The sequence below is a fragment of the Melanostigma gelatinosum genome, assembly GCF_949748355.1.
Source record: "Melanostigma gelatinosum genome assembly, chromosome: 24".
Taxonomy (NCBI): Eukaryota; Metazoa; Chordata; class Actinopteri; order Perciformes; family Zoarcidae; genus Melanostigma; species Melanostigma gelatinosum.
Genome location: NC_136657.1, coordinates 3,569,488 through 3,595,391, shown reverse-complemented (window position 1 = coordinate 3,595,391; position 25,904 = coordinate 3,569,488). Strand labels below are relative to the sequence as shown.

The 25,904-nt window shown below is 45.9% G+C and overlaps 2 protein-coding genes and 2 long non-coding RNA genes across 7 annotated transcripts; 3 read left to right on the top strand and 1 right to left on the bottom strand.

Moving 5' to 3' along the window:
* The first annotated feature begins 499 nt into the window (after positions 1-499).
* Positions 500-4,721, top strand: mrpl39 (mitochondrial ribosomal protein L39). 3 transcript variants are annotated; one of them, XM_079296308.1, is made up of 10 exons: positions 500-641; positions 1,200-1,400; positions 1,573-1,712; positions 1,860-1,959; positions 2,071-2,138; positions 2,278-2,390; positions 2,487-2,552; positions 2,676-2,829; positions 3,534-3,581; positions 4,561-4,721. In XM_079296308.1, the coding sequence occupies exons 1-10, from the start codon at positions 605-607 to the stop codon at positions 4,633-4,635; spliced, it is 1,002 nt and encodes a 333-aa protein (XP_079152434.1). In that variant the 5' UTR covers positions 500-604; the 3' UTR covers positions 4,636-4,721. The 3 variants fall into 3 exon arrangements, with proteins under 3 accessions (XP_079152434.1, XP_079152435.1, XP_079152436.1); XM_079296309.1 differs by having other exon boundaries at positions 3,511-3,581; positions 4,561-4,688; XM_079296310.1 differs by having other exon boundaries at positions 527-658.
* Positions 4,722-6,321: 1,600 nt separating this feature from the next.
* jam2a (junctional adhesion molecule 2a) lies at positions 6,322-14,961 on the top strand. The gene is given in 12 exon segments (XM_079296454.1): positions 6,322-6,626; positions 6,628-6,737; positions 10,441-10,506; positions 10,695-10,805; positions 11,494-11,643; positions 11,750-11,937; positions 12,185-12,287; positions 12,746-12,853; positions 12,953-12,968; positions 14,109-14,180; positions 14,403-14,436; positions 14,619-14,961. Coding segments are annotated over 12 exon segments (1,044 nt in total). The 5' UTR covers positions 6,322-6,579; the 3' UTR covers positions 14,658-14,961.
* A 3,229-nt stretch (positions 14,962-18,190) lies between these two features.
* LOC306797364 lies at positions 18,191-20,539 on the top strand. 2 transcript variants are annotated; one of them, XR_013773119.1, is made up of 6 exons: positions 18,191-18,317; positions 19,090-19,158; positions 19,242-19,323; positions 19,552-19,611; positions 19,734-19,830; positions 20,047-20,539. It is a non-coding gene; the product is annotated as an uncharacterized lncRNA (long non-coding RNA). The 2 variants fall into 2 exon arrangements; XR_013773120.1 differs by having other exon boundaries at positions 18,200-18,317; positions 19,101-19,158.
* Positions 20,540-24,493: 3,954 nt separating this feature from the next.
* On the bottom strand, positions 24,494-25,277 carry LOC306797102. Its single transcript, XR_013773098.1, has 3 exons — positions 25,162-25,277; positions 24,964-25,030; positions 24,494-24,539 (listed from the first exon to the last, which is right to left on the bottom strand). It is a non-coding gene; the product is annotated as an uncharacterized lncRNA (long non-coding RNA).
* Positions 25,278-25,904: the final 627 nt, after the last annotated feature.

The following is a 25,904-nucleotide window of genomic DNA, read 5'->3' as shown; positions in this document are numbered from 1 at the left end:
CTTTGGAGTTCTCTCTTCGTTTACTTTAACCTCCTCAGGTCATTAGATTGGCGCTCATTGTGAAGCTAGCCTTTCAAGCTTTGCTTAAGTTCCCTGGCCGGGCGTCTCGCTGCTCCAGCTGCTGCCATGAGTGCCAATACTTACTGCTGATTCTGGTCCTGAAAAATCCAATGAGCATTTGTCAAATTCTGAATGCCATTAGAATCCATTAGAGGATGAAGTTGGGGACATGTGAGACATCAGAGCCAAGTTCATAACTTTGGATTGCATCCATTGTTGATGAAAATGGTGCTGATGGAGGTTTTATTTTTCTCTCACTCTCTCTAGCTACAGAATACAAAAAAAGTATTGCAGGGTTTCCTTTACATAAACCTGATTGAAATGTCGACCAACAGCGACACCTGCTGCTGTAAACTGGAACTGCACGTCGTCCTCCTGCTCACACGGACCTTTCAAGCCACTGACTTCAGTTCCTACCCGGACCGAAATGTTCGTTGCACACGGAACAGGCATGGCGTCCTTCAAACAGAGGCGCAAGTGACAAACATTTATCAATTTGTCCTTCTGTATCTTTTTATATGTAGATATATAAATATTCTGCACAATGGTGACCAGGACCGCGTGTCAAGTTCTCCAGCGCCGTGAGTGACGTCAACTGGTAGCTAACGATTTTCGGGTAGCATTAGCATGTGAGCGAGCTAGGTGGAAATGATAGTTTGCAACTTCATATAATATAAAATTTATTTCGGTTAGCAAGCTGCTTGTTTTCGCATTACGTACAAATTAGCGTTACATTATTGTTCAACTCTGAAATACATTTTAAATATTCGAAATATGAGGGTATAATATAATAAGCTTATGATTTCTACTCATAATGTCGTGTAAGACGTAATTTATGATTGACAGTATTGTTTTAATTGTGCAAATGCTGACAGGAATTATACATTCAAACCAAATGCATATCCTGACTTTTATCTAATATGCTCCAAAAACAGCCACGCCTACACTTCCCATAATGCAACTCAACATAGTTTGTTTGGTTCCTTCTTAGAAACACAGACTTCTTGTTCAAAAATTGTAGTTTTCAGTCCAGATAACCCTGATGACATTGCTTTGACACCAATAATAAAGTAGTTTCATGACATAAGAGCAGAAGTTAGAAAAAGATGGCGCATCATCTGTTGTCGTCCCACCCACAGGCTTTGCAACTGCCGCAGCGTGTGTTCCGGCTGCCGAGGTCCGCTGCCAGCGCTCTGCCGTCTTCTCCAGAGAGCAGGCCAGGCAGAGAGCGCTGTACCCTCGCGTGGCGAAGATAGAGGTGTCCGTGCAGGGCCCGGGGCTGGATGGCACGATGCTCGTCATGAACAAAGGGATGTCCACTCCACTGAGCTGTGCCAGACGTGAGTGTGGATGCGTGATGGAGAGGCAGGAAAGAAGTTTATGAATTGAACCGCAGCCATTTTTGTATACAGCATAATCCACAATCTGTGGAAAACTAGACGTACTGCTACATGTTTCTCCGTGGCTCTATATTTGTTTTGCCTTCTGATGAACTCCTGTGTTTCCTCTCAGACCTGACGGAGCATCACGTGACCAACTCGGCTCTGGCCCTGGTGGACGGGGAGCCGTGGTCTCTCCACCAGCCCCTCACCCAGTCCTGCTCCCTCACTCTGCTCACATTTAAAGACAGTGATCCCACGCTGGTCAACCAGGTACTAAACAACAACAAAAAGGATTTAATACGATTCCAGATTGTTCTGGACGTTTTAGGAATGAGCCGGTTCTAATTCTCAGTCCTGTTTGTGTGTAGAGATCCACTGCTAATATGAGTTTGACACTCCAGCGTTGTTTCCCCTCAGGCCTATTGGCGTTCCTGCGCTGCCTTGCTCGGCCAGGTGCTGGAGACCGCGTTCAAAGACAACTTTACCGTGGAGCTGCTCAGCACACCAGAGGTGGCAGGTACAGGAGCTTCTCTTTATGCACCAGTTTCTTCGTTATTGAAACGTACACATTAGACTGATGAGAGGTGGTGGGTGCTCATTTGTGTCCATGTCATTTGATTCCATGCAGTCACTTCAGGTGCTTTCTGCTGCGACGTGGTGCTCGACCCTCAGCTGGATGCATGGACTCCCTCCGAGGTGTGTGTGTGTGTGTGTGGAGGAATAATCATTTTATTTTTTGCTTCGTGCCTTGGATTACAGAACTCTTGTATCCATAACTACACCTGATCATTTGTGCAGTGTGTTTGTAAACCATCATGGCCGGTTTTCTCTCCAGGAGTCCTTCCGCTCTCTGACCAGAGAGGCCCAGCACCTCATCCACCAGGACCTGGTCTGGGAGCCTCTGGAGGTGGCGCCCGCTGTGGCGCTGGAGGTCTTCTCACAGAGCAGGTAGACTGGCTTCTTACTGAGCAGCAGTACTTTGTGCCACTGGTAAAGTTTATGTACCTTTTCCTCGCTTCATGCCTCTGTCCTTCTGTCTTCCAGGTGTAAACTGGAAGAGGTGGAACAGAAGGCGGCACAAAACCCCAAAGGCACAGTGACGCTCCACAGGTGAGTCTTCATGCCTACATTTTGGTTTAATCTGTCGGTTACATGTCGCATTGTGCATGTCTGAAGGAGGCCGTGTACTTTATGCATCGCCCACAGTTCTTTACCGTTTTCATTTTTCTGTAGATGTCATGACCATGTGCTGCTGAGTGCGGGCCCCCTGGTGGCCAGGACAGGCCTGTGCTCCCAGTACGAGGTGACGGCCCTCCACATCCTGGAGCAGGGGCCCCGGGGCCTCCACCGCCGAGCACAGGGTCTCTCCCTGCCTCTGCAGCTACAGGTGGGGAAGTGTGTGAAAGATGGGGACAACATGGCACGCAAAGGCAGACATTTTGTGTATTATTTTATCTTTGTACTCGACGAATTTGCAAAAACCTTGACGCTGCATTCTAGTCTGACCGTACCAGTACACATACCTGCGAACGTGTTGCTTTTGAATCAAAATATGTCATCCACGTGAATCGTGTAGATCCGTAGAGTTTTTTTTGGGGGGCCAGCGTTTCTCAGAATGGAGTGAGATGAGGAGAAAGGGTGATCTTCACAATAAAACATCTTTGACGAGTCTTGTCCAATCAGCGTTAAGATGTCTCATACCGGCAAACTTTGCGGCGAAATTCGCTGTTTTTAATCAAAATATATCATACATGTGAATCATGTAGATCCGTAGAGATTGTTTTGGGGGGGTCAACTGGCCAGCCAGCGTTTCTCAGATTGGAGTGAGACGAGGAGAAGAGGTGATGTCGTGATCTTCTCAATAGAACATCTCTGATGTGTTGAGTCTTGTCCAATCAGCGTTCAGATGTCTACAGCGTCTTCATTTCCCTCCGTTAAAGTTTAAATTACGTTCTGTACCGTTACAGTTCAGACTTGCTGGGTTAAGGATAACGTCCACTGCATGCAAAGCTTTGTCGACTGTTAATTTTCGTTATTAAGAGGTTTTATGTCTGCACGTGCCTGCCAGTCACGTTGTCTTCCTCCCTGCAGTCTCACCACACAGTCTGGAGGAAGCTGAGGCAGCGAGCAGAGAAACTGGTAAGAAGCACAAATCTCTTCAGTTTTTACTTCACACCGACTTCAAAGCTGAAGCGCCGCAGCCAACTCTTGACACAGTGGTCTGGTCTAGATGATGGAAACGGGACTATTTTTACTGCTTTTGCATTTATATTTTGGCAAAAAGCAGAGCGAGGAGAGGCAGGAAAAAAGCAGGTCTCATTCTCCTCACCAAGGACATGAAAGACAGACACTGGAGATCAAAGGAGGAAGTATTTATACATCTCTGCAGGTTGTGACACCGTCCGTCTGAGCGTAACCGAGTGAGACTCTAAAGAGAAGCATCAACGCTTCAAACTAGGCTACGAGTTAATTTTGGATGGACTCATCTATTGCTGCAGCCTTTCTGGCATCCTCTGTGCATCACTGATTGCGTAATGAAAATAAAAAATGATGTGCTCGTTAATAGACACACTTGATTTGGCAACTGATGACACACTGTGCTCTGTGGCCTACATTTTATTTTCACATTGTGGAATTAAAATGCGCTTTATTGACGACAAAAGTTAGACGCTAGAGTTTGATATTTTACACTTTTAAGACGGGGCTGAGCGATTTCACTTAAAAATGAGAGGTTCCTATTTACCTTTTTCATTGCTGGGAAAGTCTCCTAGAATGTATTAAGAAGAAGAAGAACTTGGAGAAAGTGCATTTTTAATGCTGCGGCGTTGTAATCCGCTTCCCTCTATGTAATACCCTCTATGTGCTGAGGGTTATAAAAGCAGCGAGGCGTGGGCGGAGCGTTTTCTGAGCCGTCTGCAGGCGGCAGGGAAGCGTGGGCCCCGTCTGCCTCCAGCTGGCGCTCCAAACACGGCCGCCCACGCGACAAATGGAGGCCTCCGCACCCCCGCTGACATCTCTGTAGCAATGGTTCCACTCTATCAAACCCTCACCGGGTCGAGAGAGGCCATGTCCCTGTTATAAGGATGGTAGTTAACACGTGTGGCTTTATTTTGCACAGGTTGAGGTGCCGAGACTTGAAGAAGTGGCTCCTCCCTCTCCTCCTGACTCCACTCCACCAGCGAGCAGCCAGTAGCGATCTCTGTGTCGCCTTCCTCTCACACAGTACCACTTTCACATGTACCCGATTGTATTATTTGTTCAATAAATGTGTAAAAAATACGCCACAAATCACTTCCACTTTTGTCATTCTTATGGAAATCGCCGCAAATCGAGGGAACTCCTTTTCCTTGATATCGAAGGAAACTTGCGTCGTGTGTGTTGAACAACAGATGTTGACGCTCCCAGAGGGGGGGGGGGGGGGGCTGTTCAGATGATTGTAGGAGTGAAGAGAGAAGAAGCGCGTGTGTCAGCAGTTTGCTGAACAACAACAGCGGAGTGTGTGCGTCTGTTGTCTGAAGCTCAGGCAGCTGTTGAGCGTGTCGTTCATCCAACAGGTGGCTCTCAAAGTGTTGAGAGTCAAGTGTGAGCCGGGAGCGACTTCAGCCGAGCCACATCCATATTCATGGCCTCTCGCCTGTAAAGAATTAGTAAATTATTCATTAAAGGAATAATTCAAGCCCCCCCCCCCCCGTCGGACTACAGAGAGTTGTGAGTTTGACATCGGAGCTTCTGCGTGGGTCTTTGGACAAGCGAGAGAGGGATCACAATAAAAGCCCATCATGTGCACATTATCTGAGTGTTGAGCAACGGAGGGAACTTTTATTTTATTTTTGCCTGCGTTTAAGGAGACTCGTGGAGGAATGAGCAAAGCCTCGGGCCAGAGAACGTAACCGATGTGCAGCTGTTGCCCCCCCCCCCCCCCACCCCAACAACGTGCGAGACACACCCAAGGACATATGCCTCGGACTTAGAGCACACACTTACACTGCCAGCGGCAATTGAGACATTTGAGTCGGTGCCCTGAATTGTAGTTGAATCACCCAGAATGAATAGAAATACGCCTCCAGAGTTCTGTAATGGTTTGTGATAATTGATGAAGAAATACTGTATCCAGAGAACGAGCTCATACGTCTGTTGTTGGCCTTCCCTTCATCTCGTATGTCTTTCATTATTTTTGGGCTGCACTTCTCAAATTCTTGCTTTGAGCGCAACGTCTCGATCCAAAGCTGAACCCTTTAGTTTGTCGTCTTTCTGCGCTACAAAACCGAAGTAGTCTGAATCTCATAAGGCCAGGATGTGGTTAATCTAATATTCAGAGGCCTGTTACAGAAGGCAAGTGGTCTGTTTCTGGTCCATATATAACATAAATCTTATGAAATCAGTTGTTACAACCTGAAATGGTTTTATCTTGTGACTGGTAAGTTATTGCTCATTAAGCATCATAAACCATTTATCCTGTATGATATTATATTGTATTGTATTATATTATACTGTATTATATTATATTATATTATATTATATTGTATTGTATTGTATTGTATTATATTATATTATATTATATTATATTATATTATATTATATTATATTATATTATATTATATTATATTATATTATATTATATTATATTATATTATATTATATTATATTATATTATATTATATTGTATTATAGAACCCTTTTGGGTCAAACTGGGTCCCACTCGGGCTGAGGTATGACGCGTGCCACACCTTGGTGCCAAACCCAGTGACTCCCGTTATTTGGCAGTGCAGTGCGCGTCTTGGACGCGGCGCTGCGCTCTCGGCGCTCCGCCGCTCTGCTCGTCTGAAAGCACCCCCCCCCGCCCTCCCTCCCTCCACCTCCATCTCCACCTCAGCCAAGCGCGGAAGCCGCTCCACAGGAGAGAGAGAGAGAGAGAGAGAGAGGACGTCCACCCGCGTCTTTCATAGTAACCGAGGCACGTCGTTCCCTGCCAGACTTCTCAGCCAGGGGCACCGGGGTTTTCGGACCGATCAGTCCCGAAAGGTGCGTCCCCGCTCATCCGCTCGCCTCCCAGCAGCTCCGCCGCCGCCGCTCCGTTCCGCGCCGATCCGATCCGATCGCTTCCCCCCTGGAGAAGAGTTCCTTCCCTGGAAGCTGGATGAATTATTGGAGAGTTGTGAACAAGTGCGAGAAGAAAGCCGAGGCTCGGGATCTGCCTCCCCGCTCCGTCCAGGGAAGCCTCGACTCAGCCAGAGTTGTGGACGATGATGGAGGGGACGTCCCTGTATCTCCCGGTTGTTATTTTACTGATGCAATGTAAGTGAGAAATGGAAACGATTCAATCGTCTGTATTTGCGTTTCACTACTTCTCTCTGAGAGACTGCTGGCTGACTGAGATAAGTTCATTATTTATTTTATTCTAACTGAATGTCCTGGGAAATATATATATATATATATATATATATATATATATATATATATATATATATATATATATATATATATATATATATATATATATATATATATATATATATATATATATATATATATATATATATATATATATATATATATATATATGTTTTAACAAGAGACAAATTATTTCAAATTACACTTTTTTTGTAATTTTTTTAATTATTTATTTCTCTTGGATTTTTTTTGGAAAATATGCAAAATATAAAGAAATATTTCATTTGAATTATTATTTTTCTTTGGTGTTATTCCGCACCCGGTTGAGTTAAAGCCCCGCTGTGAGACTATGCAGCCAAGTTGGCCCTAAAGTTGTATTTGGCGGGGTGCCACCCGAGGGTGGGTGCGGCGTGGCGGGTGGTGGCAGTTGGGTCCCCACACCCACCCGTTTCTGGCAGCGAAGGTGGCGGAATCCGTGCATGAGGTCAGCGGTTGGATGACCACCAGAAACTTTCAAACTGTTTCTGGTCGTGACGAAGTGTGTTGTTCATATGTGACCAGGAGGCAAGACACATCACAAGTTCACCGAGGTGTGTGTGTGTGTGTGTGTGTGTGTGCAGTCCGGCTGTGGACAGCCTGACAGAAATCACTCATCTGGAGCACGGATAGGTGTCAACAGTTTGGACAGAGCAGCTTCAAATCGGCCTCCTCTTCACTGACCGCCTGTGGAGTGTATTGTTTGGAAAAAGAAATCCAGGAGGAAATGTTTTGGGTGGGTCTCTGTGGCGAGAGACCCAACATCCCCCCCCCCCCCACCCTCACACTCCCACATCGTGTCTGCCTGAGACAGCTGTTGCTCACAGGGTTACAGTCATACAGAGAGGCTTTGTTCAAATGAACACACACACACACACACACACACAGTCCTCCCTGTTTTTCTCCCCCACAGCCTTGAGACGTGCGTGTGCCGTCCACATGCCCGTTATCTATAACACGCAGCCAGACAGGATACGCCCCCCCCCCCTCCCCCAGTCTCTGTAACACTCCGTACGGACCGCGTAATGAGAGCACGGCTGCGTGCCAAGGAGCGAAGCGAGCATCTTTCTGTGGCCGTCCCTCTGTGAGTTTGAGCTGTCGCAGTGTTTGCGTGATGTGTTTTTCTGTGTCGACGCCTTTGTCTGGATGCTTCTGTGCTTCAGAGCCACAACGGGCCCGTCGCTGGAGCATTTGAATTCCCTCAGTGGATGTGATGCCATGTTGGAGGACCACCGGGACCCCCTGCTGCTCCAGAGAGTCTACAATAAGCAATTATCCACTGAGCCAATTTGTGTTGACACACATTTAGCTTTCGCTAGCTACTCGGGGTGGCCAAACAATGCTTGGCTCAGCAGCGGCTCGAGTCCGGCACGCCTTGTTTGCTGGACTCACTCTTGATGGGCGACCTCAGAATCTCGGGCCACCTTCGGGTGCAATGTGATGGTCCGAATCTGACTCGAGCGCTGCTAGCTGGAGCTGGTTCCAGGCCCAAATCGGTGTTTCACAACCGACACCTCGCCACATTTGGCTCTCAGGTTGGTCCATCGCAGCCAACTGTGCCGACACTCGGATGAGGATATTGGACCAATACTGACTCAGACAGCTTGATTCGGGTATACGTGACAATCATCCGACCTGTGATTGGGACTCGTCTGAGCTACATGTGTGCAGCAACCCAGAATAGACTTCCCTCAGTGGGTCAACTTGTGCACGCTCGCACTCGTCTCCAAACCCCGATCACATCTCCTTGACGATTTCTCGGACAGTAGGCGTTTTTTTTTTTTTACTTCATTTAGCGAGGCTACACCACGTTAACATTACCCACCATGCAGCTGTGAAACGATCCGAGCGGGCCATGTGTTCGTTGTCCGCCTCGACGCCTTCCCAGTTAATTGAGGCCATTGAAGCCGACAGTGTTCGTAGTCGTGGAGCACAGTGGACCCCGGGGGGGGGGGGTTTGCTCATTTTTCGACGCTTGCGCGTTGGTGTCGGTCAGTGCGGGCGGTGAAGTTGTCAGCCTCACTACATTTCCTTTTGCTCAAAGAGGCGGCAGGGCCGGTCTCACACGACATGACAAGAGCATCTCCCATTCACAGTCCCACTGTCACGGAGGATCTCCCTCGCCTTCAATCCCACTCTCTTTTATTCATGCTTCTGCCGGTCTCTGGACCCTGTCCCCCCCCCCCCCTCCCCCTGATCCACCAGCCTCAACCCGCCTCACTCTCCTCCGCTCCAATTCATTTGTATTCCATTCGTAGGGCCGCTCATCTCTCCTTCGACGTTCGTCCCCCTTTTCTATTTTAATCTCATTGTATCGCCCCCCCCCCCCGGCGCCTTGTTCATCCTTTAGTGAGACAACGCTCCTCAGAGGGTGTCGAGGTACCAGAGCCAAGGCTAGGATGGTAATCCTGTTACACATGGCAAAAAGCGAGGGGGAAGCGGGGAGCGTCTGCAGGGAGAGTGTGCCGTTTTAATTCACTTAGCTGAAAGTAAGTGAGGCTGGTGTCAATTGAGCCAACTTCAGGAAAGAAGCTTTATGCTGCATTTGGCAGATGGCATTATTATTGAATAGGCTGTTGTTTATTTAAAGGCGAATTTAAAAATAGCTATAAATAAGAGCGAGAGAGAGACCTTTGGGTGGGCTCACAAGCGGCAGTTTGAATCGTCGTCCAACGCGCTTCTCTTCCACGCTTCCTGCTTTTGTCTCGGATCGCCCGCCATTCTCCCGTGTGACCCCTCCCTCCACAGGAAGACGGGCTTCTGCTCCGCAGAGTCATCCCGTAACAATGGGGCCTGCACAGGAAGCGTCTGACACACAGGAAACTGGTCACATTCATTTCAGATGACGTGTTCTGAAGTTTACTTCTGAGATTTGAATCTGCCGTTTGCAGAAACAATGGCAGGAACAATGGCAGGAAAAGTTTTTAAGAGGTTTTTCGCAGTTAGAACCCTTGAGGCCCATTGAACATTTATTATGTACTTTCAAAGATGCATGGCCTTCAGTCAAAAAGTCTTTCCCCCCTTTCACTGAAGTCTCAGTCTTCTGGGAGACGTTCTGGGCTTTAGTGCAGCAGCAGAGAGTGTTTGCTGCTCTCGCCGGTTGCATGTTTCCAACTTGTTTTTCCCCTCCAGGTGATCTTCACCCAGGTTGAACCTGTTTTTGACAACAGGATGACCAGGGAATAATCCGCCCCGTAAGCCAATCAGAACACAGGAAGGGGCAGCTCCTGCTCCCTCTTCCTCTTCCTGTTTGGACACTGGGTATCGGCGACACACAGACGGGAGGCTGGGGGAGCAAACATGGACAGTGTGCCGCCGCCTCTTAGCTAATAACCCCCCCCCCCCCCCCCTCACGGAGAAAGACTATGGCTGCCTCAGACAGTCGACCAAAGGCAGCCATTAAGCATTCTCCTCCTGCAGTTGGCGGGCAATGTGAAGCACTCTACCCAATTCACCTTGCCCCCTAATGGATGACGAGCGATATTGCCTTCCGACGTGCACTGACCTCTCTTTCTTTTATCTCTCCCTCCCTCCCCTCTTCTCCTCCCCCCCCCCCCCCCTCCTCCTCCAGGTTCCCCCTCCGTTCCCGTCACCGTGTCAACCGACAAACACAGGGTGGAGGTGCGCGAGTTCTCAGGTGAGGCGGAGAAAGCTGGCCTCGTCCCGCCGGCGAGTCACTTACCCTCATGAGTTTGCTGCTTTATCGGCTTCTCTCTGACAGAATAAACCACGAGGCTAAAAATAGAGCGAGCAGTTAAAAACGCCACTGATACTCTGCCATAAATATCTCATCGCTTCCCCCTGTTGTTTTTTTATTTTCTGCAGACGCGGTGCTGTCCTGCACGTTCCGCACGGAGAAAGACCAGAACCCGCGCATCGAGTGGAAGAAGAAGGGGAAAGACGTGTCTTTCGTGTACTTTGATGGACACTTCAGAGGTGAGAAAGCAGCCTTTGCTCTCCATCCCTCCGAGCGACAAGGAGGACATATGTTGTAATCAGCTGGCAACAATGAACTCTAAGTCCATGTGTCGAGGCATACGACGGCCGTGATCCCTCTCCTTTGTGGATTAGCGTGACGATTTTTCTCAAATATGTCAAGCCGCCTCTTCCCTGGCAGCTCTACGTCACAGCAGAGGTTCATGAGAAGTCACGCCAATGAAAGCTCCTTCCACCCACTGGCGAGATGATCACATTAAGGGGCCGTGACGTGATGTAAATGTACCCTGAAGCTTCCGGGTTCTACTAATTACAGCGTAAACTGGGGCTTTAAGGGCTCCCTGAGGTCTGGGGTCCGTGGTGCAGGTGCTTTGAGCTTCGTAACCAGTTCAGAGTAACTTCTTCGCTCGATTAAAACGTAAATATCCCAACCTGTGCTGCTCCCAGCACACATACATCTGCGCTCCCCGCAGCTGCTTTCAGTAAAAGACGACCACTTCTCTTTGCATGGGAGGCTTTTACTGTGAAGCAGCTGTTGAGTTTACATCACACGGAAATAATTCTCTCTTTAAAGCCAGTTTCATGTTCTTATGTGCTGAAGTCTGAACCTTGCTTTGTTGGGATCTGAATGTCTCACACTGAGGCGTGTCCTCCGGGATCTTCCTGACCTCCTGTCCTTTTCTCTCAGGTCCCTTTGAGGGCCGCGCCACGATCGACGGCGCCACCGTCACGCTGAAACGGGCGACCCAGGAGGACGCCGGGGAGTACCGCTGTGAGATCAGCGCTCCTCTGGACACCGTGAACCTGGGCGAGACCAACGTCACGCTCAAAGTCCTGGGTACGCCGGGAAAAAAAAAGCAGAATCAGAGCTCAGACATGTGTGGAGATTGGTTTGTTTTGCTGATGTGTCTTTAATTCGTTCCCCCCCCCGTCCCGTCCTCCAGTGCCCCCACACACCCCGTCCTGCGAAATCCCCAGTGGGGCACTGACGGGCTCAGTGGTGCAGCTGCACTGTAGGGACCAGCAGAGCATCCCGCCCGCTACTTACTCCTGGTTCAAGGACAACCTGCCGATCCAGCAGCCACGCCACGCCAACGCCACTTATCTCATCAACACACACACAGGAGTACTGGTGAGTGAGTGTGTGTGTGTGCGCGCAGATAAGGGAGTGTGTGTAAATAGTTCACACTGTCTCCTTGCAGTATCACGTCCTACTGAAGGAAGCGAGGAAATGATTCTGTCGCGTTTTGTCGAAAGAGCTCTTTGGTTTTGATAGCAGGTGGCTTTTCTGAGTCTTGCTCGAGGGCACTTCAGCAGGACGGGTCCTTCGATGTAAAGCCAACAGCAGCTGAAGCCTTTTCCTCTTCCCTCTTGTGCAGGAGTTCAAAGCCGTAGCCAAAGAGGACACCGGTCGATACAGCTGCCTGGCTTCGAACGGAGTGGGACCGCCCAAGATGTGCGAGGGCAAGCACATGACGATAGGTGTGTGTGTGTGTGTGTGTGTGTGTGTGTGTGTGTGTTTCCACACGTCCTCCTGCCTCTTCCACACACCTTTCAGCACTGGAGAGCATCAGGGATGCAGTGGAGAGGAAAGGCCGGCTTTTTCACCCTGCTTCTAAAATCTGAAACACCCTCACAGAGCAACTCAGGATTTGAAGAGGCGACTGTGTCTATTTAGGGACAAATGACACGGTGAAGTGTGTTCTTCCTGCTTATGAATTTTAGAATCGACTCTAGATTAGGGCGAGCAACCATTTCACGCACTTTAATAAATGATAGGCAGTGTTGTGAGACGGAGTTACTTTAAAATGCGTCCTTCCTGTTTATGTTGGGAGCTCATACGTTCCCCGTCTTCTGTGACTTACTGCTTCAATAAAACAAAAAGGAGAGAGCTGCGTATGGAAAACAGACCGTAACTCAAGCTTTACTCTCGCCTCCAGAGGACGTCAACGTCTCGGCCGTGGTGGCGGCGGTGTTGGTGGTCTGCCTCGTGGTCACGGTCTGCGGATGCGGGGGATACCTCTTGCACCGCAACGGCTTCTTAAGCCGTGAGTTTGTCTCTTTGGTTCAGCTGTGTGGATCCGGCTTGCATCAGAACTCTGACACTCCCTCTGTTTTCTCCTACATGCTCGTCACTCTTCCGTCAGCAGGGCACAGAGGAAGGTAAGAGCTCGAACACGGGCTAATACCCGACCGCACTTCTGATTGCGAGAGGAGGAGGGGGGGGGGGGGGCTTGTTGTTGCACTTAGACTGTGTGCTGAGTCAGCACTGTCTAGAGTGACAGCTGTGTGTGTGTGTGTGTGTGTGTGTGTTTGAGCCACAGCAGTGCCTGTGTTCCTACTCACCCGGTGATTGGTGCCAACAGATGTAAAAAAAACAAAAAACAAAAACCACTCCAAACTTTTTTTTTTAATTGATTGCCACTCCCAGGACGACGTACGTCTGTTGTCATCGTGTCAAAATGCAGCAAGACGGATGATCTTTAAAAAGGGAGGGGGGGCGGGGGGATAATCAGTGCAACATAATTATGGAATAATTACTGTGGGGGGGGGGGAATATTGGCAGTAGGAAGAATTGCAGGCAATTCAACTGATTGGGTGATTTGGAATGGATCACTTGGACAGTGGGAGGGATGCTGGGGTCCGTTTTGACGGTTGACCGGTTGTTCAAACAGAATCGTCCTCGTGTGACTTGTGGCCTAATTCGCCGCACTCCGTGTTATTTGATGGCTGGCGCGGCTCCGCTTGAAGCGAAAAGCTCTTTTGTCTCGGTTACAGTCTGACGCTTATCCCACTGAGCTAACTGGAGCTGTCACTGTCAGCTCCCTATTTATAGAAGCGGCTTCTTCACAAAGACTCGGAGGCAATGTGACACGATGTCTGATGCGCCAATAGGACGCACAAAGTTAACAAAGTGGGGACGCAGAGCCGCCGTTCAGAGCCGCCTCCTATGTATATAAAATGTAATTATTCTAATTGAAAAGAAAACACATCGTCACAACAAGTGGGTTTAATGTCTCGTTCACTTCCACAGCTGTAACACAAACAAACAGCAGACCAGCGTCTCAGTGGTCAAACAGCGCGCGCAAGGGTGTTGGATTGCTGCATGTGATTGGCTCACCACTTGACCCACCCCCCCCCCCCCCCCCGCTCACCCGCCATTTCTTTCTTCTGCGTCTCGATTGGCTGCATGTCAGTGTCGTTTTTTTTTTTTTTTTGGTGTGCAGTGTCACTCCGAAATGCCCCCCCCCCTTGTTAACCCTTGCCAACACGCTGACCCCCCCCCCCCCCCCCCCCCCACAGGTCATTTTGGATCTCCCAGTGTCACGGTGCAGCCCACATCAGCAGCCAAACCCTGCACAGACCCGAGGACACGTGAGTGTGACCCCAATAAACCGTCCCCAATAAACCGGCGACTGAGTGCGTATCGACTGTTTATCAAATTGCCCGGTCACGCGCTGAACCTTGACGCAGTCCCCCCCCCCCCCCCCCCCCCTCGTATACTCCTGCTCGGTCGGCTGTGCGCGTCGAGTGTCTTCTCTTCTCCGTGACTGTGTCAAACTGTCCGATGTGCTTACCCGTGTCTTTGTCTTTCAGGTCCAATGTCAACTACGTCCCTCCGCCCCAAGAAGTAAGTCCTTTTCTCCCTCCCTCTCACATTAAGCCCTGAGTGGGGACATGAGCAAAGCGCTGACTTAAGCACGAGCTGTTCATACTTACCTAATGAATGTTGCTGTGTTGATGATTGAAACCACCCCGCCGTCACCTCCAGAGCCATAATTCTGATACTTCTGTTGTCGTTGTGTCCCTCAGCCCCAGGACTTCAAACACACCCAGTCCTTCATGCTCTGAGCAGCCAGCCTTCCCTCCCAGAACACATCAGCCTCGTGACAAAGGTGCCAAACATCAGGATTCTCTGATTTCTGTTTCCTCTCTGGACTCTGAATGAGCTCTTGATCTTCCAACACGTGCTCATTTCAATCTTCTCCCTCTATCCCCCCTCTCGGGCGACGAGGCTTCTTTTCTGACCCTCTTGCGTGGCGCTGTGCGGGTCAGCCTCAGTCACTGGTGTGTTCTGCTCTTTTTGGGGATGAAGTACGTTCTCACGGTGTTCTGCTCCCCCCTGGTGGTCAGATGTTGAAACTCCCATCGCTCTTTTCTGAATGATCCGGTGACCGGTGGAGCTTTCTTCAGACTCTGTTTCTTCCCTCTGCAGGCCAATCGTTTCCACTCCCTGTTTGTTTGTTTTTACCAAAGACTGACCGTTAAATCAAAGGCATTTAGTGACTTTGAATCATCACAAGGGAATTGTGCTTTAAGCCACAGAGTAATAAGCATTAACACCACTCAAACATTTACCTCAGCATCTGCCAATGTCCCGTGGCCCCTGGGACCCCCAGTGTTCGAGAAGATCCGTATGATCTGAGTGACAACATAAAACCATGGATGTATTCTATCAGACATTCATGCATGAAACCAGACAAAGCCAGTCCAGAACAGGAAGCCACTCCAGCCAATTCTATAGAGACCAACCCCATTCCACCCTAATGTGCCTGCATGGTCTTTTTATATACGTATACACACACACACATATATATATATATATATATATAGATATATACCTTGTGCCTTTTTAATTTGTCATATTTATCTATGGATCACACTTTTTTGTAAAGAACTTGCCTTACTTTTCTCTGTCTTTATATTGTTGTGCCACCGTTTCTCAATGTTTATGGAGCTGGAGTGTCTGTGTGTGAATGGGTTGTTCAGAGTTGTATTTGAATGGTGTATATGTAATAAAATGTTTTTCTATTCAAAAACCGGCTGGCCGTTGTTGTTGTTAATAACAGTGATGTACAGTGAAGTGCATTTACTCAACTTAGAGATCAGTTTGACGGACTTTTACTTCACTCCACTATTATGATATGATACCCTGATATAAGCAGATTCAGATTAATGATACAAAATCCAATCAAATGTATTTCTATGGATTAAGATGAACTTTTACAAAAAACAGTAAAAATAGTCAAACCACAGTTCAGAAATAGACGAAAGTAAAAATACATTAGCGCCAAGATTTACTTAAAGTACCAAAAGTAGTCATTATACAGAATATTATTATATATTATATATTATAGCATGTCGAAAATTGATAAAATAGCATGTCAAAAAATATGAAATAAAAAAAATCATAAAACGGTCAGAATATAGCATGTCTAAAAAACTCTGGAGGAGTCTCCAGTCTGTCTCAATGCTCCACTCTCCTGTGTTAATGCTGACTCTATAACTACATTGTGTCGAGGTGTGTTATCGTTGAATGGTTTCTATCGACAGTCAGTTGTGTTGCATGTCAAGTGCTTTTATTTCTCTCACACTTTTTAGATGTGTGGCCTCAGTGACGTCTGGGGAGAAGTTATAAAAGGCATCGCTGAGCTGATTACCTGTGATTTACAATTCACTAGAATATCATCATCTTTGATGTCCAGATCTGCAGAATATCTGAAGCTGACATTACAGCCAATTAAAGGAGCTCAATTTCTTCTTTGTTGTTTCTTTAGAAAAGACACGAGGTGGTGGTGACGGAGCAGCAGACTTGATGGAGACGAGGTCTTCAAGGTGAGGAGAGCTGGACCCGAAAAACACGAGCGTCTGTAAAAAGCTGGAAACTGCAGCAGTCAAATGGCAGGATGGTTTTATTTGAGTGATTGTCTGTAATTAGTTTGCTCTGCGTCTGTGTCCTCTTGTAGAGGAGCAGCTGGAGAACCTCAGGGAGGCTCATCACACATCCAAGACAGGAAGCTGGACCAGCTCAAGGTAAGGGAACACCTGTCAATCAAAATGCTGCTGCTGTTTTAGTAAGTACAGTAACAATTGGATTATAGTATGTAAAAAAATCATAAAACGGTCGGTCTAAAAAATATGACAGCATAGAATGCAATACAAATATTATTAAAATACCCTGAAAATGTATGTCATGTTAAAGTACAGTATGTCATATTTTAATATATCATCAAAATATTAGTGTAGTTTGTTATAGAAAGTCATAAAATGTCTTTGTAGTATAATATAGATACATAGTTCATTCAAAGTATTTAAAAAGTCACAGTATAGTTTGTCATGAAAATGTACGAATACAATTTGCACTCATGATAACGTTGTATTTATTGTTGCAGTAGTAATAATAATACATGTATGTGATGCATTCTCTAACGTTGTCCTTCTCTTCTTCTCTCCTCAGATGAGTGCAGACTTTCCAGACCAGACCAGACCAGAGGACGACGGGGTTTCTTCTCTTCACCGCACAGCAGCAGAAGAAGACGTGGGTCTTCTTCTGCTGCTGTGCTGTTACTCTGAGATCTAAAATAGAGAGTGGGGGGTGGAACAAATTTTCAAAGTTTGCTGTGCAGCTAAATTTTTTAATAAAAACATTTACATAACCCTCGCCGGTCATTTCTCTGAAAACCCAGGAGGAGACGGATTTGAACCCTTCTCCTCAGGGCGCCACGTGTCACTCGCTGTCAGCTGCTGATCTCGGTGAGCTGTCCCTGAAGCACCAGGCCCGCACATCTGTTCTGGGATTTGTTCTGCACACTGCTGCTACGTTATCTTCTGACAATCACATTCCCAGCCCGCGAGTCGAGAACCGACCAACATGTGAAAAACGAAATCCAACCCGCTTTTCAACATGTTATACGATGACTTTAAGAGACTTTTTTCTAAATTAACTCTACTTTTTACATTTTTTACGGAAATGTAAAGAAACACAAGGTTTGATAAGATACAACATTATATACACAGTTAATAAGAATTATTTAATAAATAATTTAGAATAAATATTTCAACATAATTATTTAGAAATTAATATTGGATGTTTACAACATACTATACTGTTTACTATACTAAGTTTACTGAACTTAGTACAGGTTAGGGTTCAAAACGTCATAGATAGTCAAGCGGTTTGGATTCCTGGTTTTTCATACGGCCGGTTCTCGACTGGAAATTAATGTCGAAAAATGTCTCATGAAAGTCATCGTATAACATGTTGAAAAGCGTCATAAAATGAATTAGAATAGAAAACCCCTTACTGTATAATTGTCCTGTAACAGTAATATATTACTTTGAGTCATACAAGTATATTTCTTGTGACAGATAATTTACCTAAAAAGGTATTTTATAATCAAGCACGTGGTATTTTTAGTTGCTGTAGGCCTAAATGATAATTCAATCTGACATTTAATCGATAGAAAGAGAATAATTGTGATGATGTACTAATGTATTAAATACATTTGGGGTATTGTGTTGGGAATATATCACTATTTGACATGAGGCTCTACTTCCCTCTCACCGGTGAACTCTGACCCGATGACGCATGCGCACACGAGTGACAACAACTTGAGTGGATCCTCACACGGGAGAAGTTCTCGAGTCCTCCTGAACCTGCTCCACAGAGACTTATGGAGGATGAAGTGAAACAGGAGAGGAAGGAAACAACATGGATAACTGGAGTTCATTGTGAGTTATTCTGTCATTTTTGGGTTATTTAGTCAGAGGCTGAACGGACACAAACAAACACGGACAGGTAGCTTCATTTGTAGCTAGCCTAAAGCTAACCTATGCTAACGTCTCTACAGTTGGTACTTTGCCTGTTTGGGGTGAATAAATGAATGACGCAGCGGTCAAATTCACCTGAATCATGCGAGACGTAAACAAGAGATTATTAAACATGGCGTTTTATATCGATTTTATTCAGTTTTCCTACTGTTATTGTCAAAGGAAATCAACGCCACCTGTGATGCAATGAAGTTAGCGCACATGCGCTTGAACTACATCCGGATGTGATGATCCTGTCTACTCGGTTTCCGGTTTGTTTTGAAAGTTAATTTATGAGTGAAATAAAAAAAGACTGACGATACATCATCATTTTTTCCTGAGTGATGAAGCTGCTTGTTACATAAATTACACATTGTATTGTTTGACTATCATATTTATTGATACTGAGTGATACATGTGCCCACTGATCACAGAAGAAGTTGGAAACAACTTTGGTGATTTTGTAGTTAAAAGTCAAGCTCAAAGAACAGTCACGTCCACTTTCCAGTAAGATCTTCTACGACATATTTCTTGACTTAATTTGATTCGAATTATTTAAAATAGTTAACGACAAAATGAACTGAAAGATAATTTATCAGTGCAAATATCCACTCTTTATTTCCTACAACAAGGTCTGTTTGAATGTTTGTGACATGGTTCAACTTGAAATGAATGAAGGACTTTATTTATTCAGTTTCATCGTAGACGCTTCCAGGAGGTCTGGTGTTGACTCGGTCTGTGGGAACTCTGGAGGAGTCTTCAGGTTTGTCCAAATCCTGCATTTCTCTGTCATTTTACCCATGAATGTGTTGCTTTTCAGTGCTTTTATTTGTCTCACACTTTTAGATGTTTGGCCTCAATGACATCTGGGAAGAAGACGTGATGAAGAGCAACTGAGAGAACATCGTCTCTGTGTTACAGCTCTGAGGTAGGGTATTTATTTTCTCATTACCAGCTGCATTGTGTTGAATGTTGAATATTGACGGCATAAGAAATATTTTAAATGTAGTGGCCTCTTTAGCTTCATGAACTTGTTGATATGATCTGTAATGGACGTTCAGTGTGAATATCATTATCTCTGATGTCTCCTCAGAATAACTGAAGATGATATTACAGCACATTTAAGGAGCTCATTTTCTTCTTTGTTGGTTCTCAGAGAAAAGACAAAAGGCGGTGGGGGAGGAGCAGCAGACAGGATGGAGACAAAGTGTTCAAGGTGAGAGACGGGCCCCAAAAACACCACCGTTCTTCCACATCTGGAAACTGCAAATGACATGATACTTGTATGTGAATGGTTGTGTGTCTGTAATGTGTTTTGTTTGCATCTCTGTCCTTCAGAAAACGCCAGCGGAGCAGCTGGAGAACCTCAGGGAGGCTCATGAGAAGCAGCTCAGCCGTCCGAGATCTCAGACAGAGGAAGCTGGACCAAGTCAAAGTAAGGGAACACCAGTGAATCAAAATGTTGTCTTAATACTGTGATTATTGTTTCAGCAAGTAAAGTATGCCATAAACACATCAGTATAGTTTGTCATGAAAATGTACTAATATAGTTTGCACTCATGAAAACGTTGTTGTATTTATTGTTGCAGTAATAATAATACATGTATGTGATGCATTCTCTAACGTTGTCCTTCGCTTCTTCTCTCCTCAGATGAGTGCAGACTTTCCAGACCAGACCAGACCAGACCAGACCAGAGGACGACGGGGTTTCTTCTCTTCACTGCACAGCAGCAGAAGAAGACGTGGGTCTTCTTCTGCTGCTGTGCGGTTACTCTGAGATCTGAAATAGAGAGTGGGGGGTGGAACAAATTTTCAAAATTTGCTGTGCAGCTAAATTTTTGAATAAAAACATTTACATAACCCTCGCCGGTCATTTCTCTGAAAACCCAGGAGGAGACGGACGTCTCGACTCCCGGGTAGTGGACATTGATGTCTTCACATAGGTGGGGAGCGAACCCGGGTCAGCGCGATCCAAACCGGGAACCGTGTAAACGCACCATCATGTCACTCACGCTTTGAACTCTTCTCTCGCTACATTTGACTTCTTCCTTTGGCTGTTGGACCTCAAAAGTTACTGCACCACATAAGGATTGAACCCACAACCTCCTGTCTTCTAAGCAGTCGTCTATCACCACGAGCTATCTGATCTGATGCTCGTGTCTGGCTCATTGCATCTTTGTCTCCTCTGTTTTGACTGGTTGACCTTAAGATGTAACGCATTACTGAAGGTACAAACTCATAACCTCCAGTCACTCATAACCCAGCCTCACGTATGTCAAGTCGTACATCTTCATACAATATTTAACTTCCTCATCTTGGGTGTTGGACCTTAAAATTCACCGCACCACGGGATGGAGCCCACAACCTCCAGACTCCTGATCGGTCCTCTATCACCCTGAGCCATCGGATCTGACACGCTGAGCTGCTGCAGCGTCACACATCCTCCTGCAACAATAAACCATCACTCTTCTCTGTGAAGCTCCTTCAGTTTTGTTGTTAGTGTTTCAAATGTGTGGAGGAAACAGACTGGACCTTCCTGAAACACAGTTGGGGTTTCATCCTTTCACCTCATGTTGTCACGCATCACTAGTGTCAGCACTTTCACTCAAAAAACACTGCACCTCACAAGGAGCGAACTCATGACCTCAGGTCTTCTGAGCAGTCTGCTAACTGACTGAGCTATTTGGTCACACCGCCTTCACTCAGCTCTGAAACACAGAAAGCCTCTGGAACAAAACTAACATTCAAGCTCCTTTACAACAACGAGAGATTGTTCTGCACATTTACAAATAAAACATCAGATCACATTATGAATCGTCTTCAGCTCTGGTGTCTCTGATCGGCCGTGGAAGCAGACCGGACCTTCCTGGACCAGAGATGGATTTGAACCCTTCTCCTCAGGGCGCCGCGCGTCACTCGCTGTCAGCTGCTGATCTCGGTGAGCTGTCCCCGAAGCACCAGGCCCGCACATCTGTTCTGGGATTTGTTCTCCACACTGCTGCTGTGTTATCTTCTGACAATCACATTCCCAGCCCGCGAGTCGAGAACCGAGCAACATGTGAAAAACGAAATCCAACCCGCTTGACCACCTATGACGCTTTTCAACATGTTATACGATGAATTTTAGGAGACTTTTTTCGATATTAATTCCCAGCCCGCCAGTCGAGAACCGGCCGCATGAAAAACCAGGAATCCAACCCGCTTGACCACCTATGACGCTTTTCGACATTAATTCCCAGCCCGCGAGTCGAGAACCCAGCAACATGTTTAAAACGGAATCCAACCCGCTTGATCACCTATGACGCTTTTCGACATTAATTCCCAGCCCGCGAGTCGAGAACCGAGCAACATGTGAAAAACGGAATCCAACCCGCTTGACCACCTATGACGCTTTTCGACATTAATTCCCAGCCCGCGAGTCGAGAACCCAGCAACATGTTTAAAACGGAATCCAACCCGCTTGATCACCTATGACGCTTTTCGACATTAATTCCCAGCCCGCGAGTCGAGAACCGAGCAACATGTGAAAAACGGAATCCAACCCGCTTGACCACCTATGACGCTTTTCGACATTAATTCCCAGCCCGCGAGTCGAGAACCAAGCAACATGTGAAAAACGTAATCCAACCCGCTTGACCACCTATGACGCTTTTCAACATGTTATACGATGACTTTTATGAGACTTTTTTCGACATTAATTCCCAGCCCGCCAGTCGAGAACCGGCCGCATGAAAAACCAGGAATCCAACCCGCTTGACCATCTATGACGTTTTGAACCCTAACCCTAACCTGTACTAAGTACACAATGTAAAACATGCAACAATGTAAAGAAACACAAGGTTTGATAAGATGCAACATTATATACACAGTTAGTAAGAATTATTTAATAAATAATTTAGAATAAATATTTTAATATAATTATTTAGATATTAATATTGGATGTTTACGACATATTACACTGTAAGTTCAGTAAACTTACTATAGTGTACTTAGTACAGGTTAGGGTTAGGGTTTAGGTTAGGGTTCAAACGTCATAGATAGCGGCCGGTTCTCAATTGTTATGAAATTGTGAATGTTGAAAAGTCTCATGAAAGTCATCGTAACCTAAACCCTAACCCTAACCTGTACTAAGTACACTATAGTAAGTTTACTGAACTTACAGTGTAATATGTCGTAAACATCCAATATTAATATATAATAATATATAATATATAATATATAATATATAATATATAATATATAATATATATATATTAATATATAATAATTATATTAAAATATTTATTCTAAATTATTTATTAAATAATTCTTACTAACTGTGTATATAATGTTGCATCTTATCAAACCTTGTGTTTCTTTACATTGTTGCATGTTTTACATTGTGTACTTAGTACAGGTTAGGGTTAGGGTTCAAAACGTCATAGATGGTCAAGCGGGTTGGATTCCTGGTTTTTCATGCGGCCGGTTCTCGACTGGCGGGCTGGGAATTAATGTCGAAAAAAGTCTCATAAAAGTCATCGTATAACATGTCGAAAAGCGTCATAGGTGATCAAGCGGGTTGGATTCCGTTTTTCACATGTTGCTTGGTTCTCGACTCGCGGGCTGGGAATTAATGTCGAAAAGCGTCATAGGTGGTCAAGCGGGTTGGATTTTGTTTTTCACATGTTGCTCGGTTCTCGACTCGCGGGCTGGGAATTAATGTCGAAAAGCGTCATAGGTGGTCAAGCGGGTTGGATTTCGTTTTTCACATGTTGCTCGGTTCTCGACTCGCGGGCTGGGAATGTGATTTTCAGAAGATAACGTAGCAGCAGTGTGGAGAACAAATCCCAGAACAGATGTGCGGCCTGGTGCTTCAGGGACAGCTCACCGAGATCAGCAGCTGACAGCGAGTGACGTGTGGCGCCCTGAGGAGAAGGGTTCAAATCCATCTCTGGTCCAGGAAGGTCCGGTCTGCTTCCACGACCGATCAGAGACACCAGAGCTGAAGACGATTCATAATGTGATCTGATGTTTTATTTGTAAATGTGCAGAACAATCTCTCGTTGTTGTGAAGGAGCTTGAATGTTAGTTTTGTTCCAGAGGTTTTCTGTGTTTCAGAGCTGAGTGAAGGCGGTGTGACCAAATAGCTCAGTCAGTTAGCAGACTGCTCAGAAGACCTGAGGTCATGAGTTCGCTCCTTGTGAGGTGCAGTGATTTTTGAGTGAAAGTGCTGTCACTAGTGATGCGTGACAACATGAGGTGAAAGGATGAAACCCCAACTGTGTTTCAGGAAGGTCCAGTCTGTTTCCTCCACACATTTGAAACACTAACAACAAAACTGAAGGAGCTTCACAGAGAAGAGTGATGGTTTATTTTTGCAGGAGGATGTGTGACGCTGCAGCAGCTCAGCGTGTCAGATCCGATGGCTCAGGGTGATAGAGGACCGATCAGGAGTCTGGAGGTTGTGGGCTCCATCCCGTGGTGCGGTGAATTTTAAGGTCCAACACCCAAGATGAGGAAGTTAAATATTGTATGAAGATGTACCACTTGACATACGTGAGGCTGGGTTATGAGTGACTGGAGGTTATGAGTTTGTAGCTTCAGTAATGCGTTACATCTTAAGGTCAACCAGTCAAAACAGAGGAGACAAAGATGCAATGAGCCAGGTATGTGCATCAGATCAGATAGCTCGTGGTGATAGACGACTGCTTAGAAGACAGGAGGTTGTGGGTTCAAGCCTTATGTGGTGCAGTAACTTTTGAGGTCCAACAGCCAAAGGAAGAAGTCAAATGTAGCGTTCAAAGCGTGCAAAGCGTGAGTGACATGATGGTGCGTTTACACGGTTCCCGGTTTGGATCGCGCTGACCCGGGTTCGCTCCCCACCTATGTGAAGACATCAATGTCCACTACCCGGGAGTCGAGACGTCCGGCTCCTCCTGGGTTTTCAGAGAAATGACCGGCGAGGGTTATGTAAATGTTTTTATTCAAAAATTTAGCTGCACAGCAAATTTTGAAAATTTGTTCCACCCCCCACTCTCTATTTTAGATCTCAGAGTAACCGCACAGCAGCAGAAGAAGACCCACGTCTTCTTCTGCTGCTGTGCGGTGAAGAGAAGAAACCCCGTCGTCCTCTGGTCTGGTCTGGTCTGGAAAGTCTGCACTCATCTGAGGAGAGAAGAAGAGAAGGACAACGTTAGAGAATGCATCACATACATGTATTATTATTACTACTGCAACAATAAATACAACGTTATCATGAGTGCAAATTGTATTCGTACATTTTCATGACAAACTATACTGTGACTTTTAAAATACTTTGAATGAACTATGTATCTATATTATACTACAAAGACATTTTATGACTTTTTACAACAAACTACACAAATATTTTGATGATATATTAAAATATGACATACTGTACTTTAACATGACATACATTTTCAGGGTATTTTAATAATATTTGTATTGCATTCTATGCTGTCATATTTTTTAGACCGACCGTTTTATGATTTTTTTACATACTATAATCCAATTGTTACTGTACTTACTAAAACAGCAGCAGCATTTTGATTGACAGGTGTTCCCTTACCTTGAGCTGGTCCAGCTTCCTGTCTTGGATGTGTGATGAGCCTCCCTGAGGTTCTCCAGCTGCTCCTCTACAAGAGGACACAGACGCAGAGCAAACTAATTACAGACAATCACTCAAATAAAACCATCCTGCCATTTGACTGCTGCAGTTTCCAGCTTTTTACAGACGCTCGTGTTTTTCGGGTCCAGCTCTCCTCACCTTGAAGACCTCGTCTCCATCAAGTCTGCTGCTCCGTCACCACCACCTCGTGTCTTTTCTAAAGAAACAACAAAGAAGAAATTGAGCTCCTTTAATTGGCTGTAATGTCAGCTTCAGATATTCTGCAGATCTGGACATCAAAGATGATGATATTCTAGTGAATTGTAAATCACAGGTAATCAGCTCAGCGATGCCTTTTATAACTTCTCCCCAGACGTCACTGAGGCCACACATCTAAAAAGTGTGAGAGAAATAAAAGCACTTGACATGCAACACAACTGTGTCGATAGAAACCATTCAACGATAACACACCTCGACACAATGCAGTCATAGAGTCAGCATTAACACAGGAGAGTGGAGCATTGAGACAGACTGGAGACTCCTCCAGAGTTCCCACAGAAAGGGCAAACAGGGGTTTATTAGCCTCTGTGGAAACGATCAATAGATCCACAAACGTTGAAATCGCTCACTAAACAGATATGATTTATTTATTTTTTTGCAGTGAGGGTTACCTTCTAGACACAACCGGTGCTACGTCACGCCTCAGCGCAGGAAAGGGGGTCTCTGGAGCGTCATTATCAAAAACCTGTCACTCGTCATTCATCTGGATAGCGGTGCCTCTGGCTGGGTTGTGCGCTTTAGGTGGTGGGAAAAAACGGCAATATTTAGTTGGAAACTTACCGCTGCCATGTTACTTTTGGAGCCGGCTATGTTTATTCTGTATTACTACTAAAATTGTTTCT

Coding starts and splice junctions, on each gene's coding strand:
- mrpl39 (XM_079296308.1), top strand. CDS start 605: ATGGTGACCAGGACCGCGTGTCAAGTTCTCCAGCGCC. Junction 2,553..2,675: donor GGCACAGTGACGCTCCACAG/GTGAGTCTTCAT, acceptor ATTTTTCTGTAG/ATGTCATGACCATGTGCTGC. Junction 2,830..3,533: donor CCCTGCCTCTGCAGCTACAG/GTGGGGAAGTGT, acceptor TCCTCCCTGCAG/TCTCACCACACAGTCTGGAG.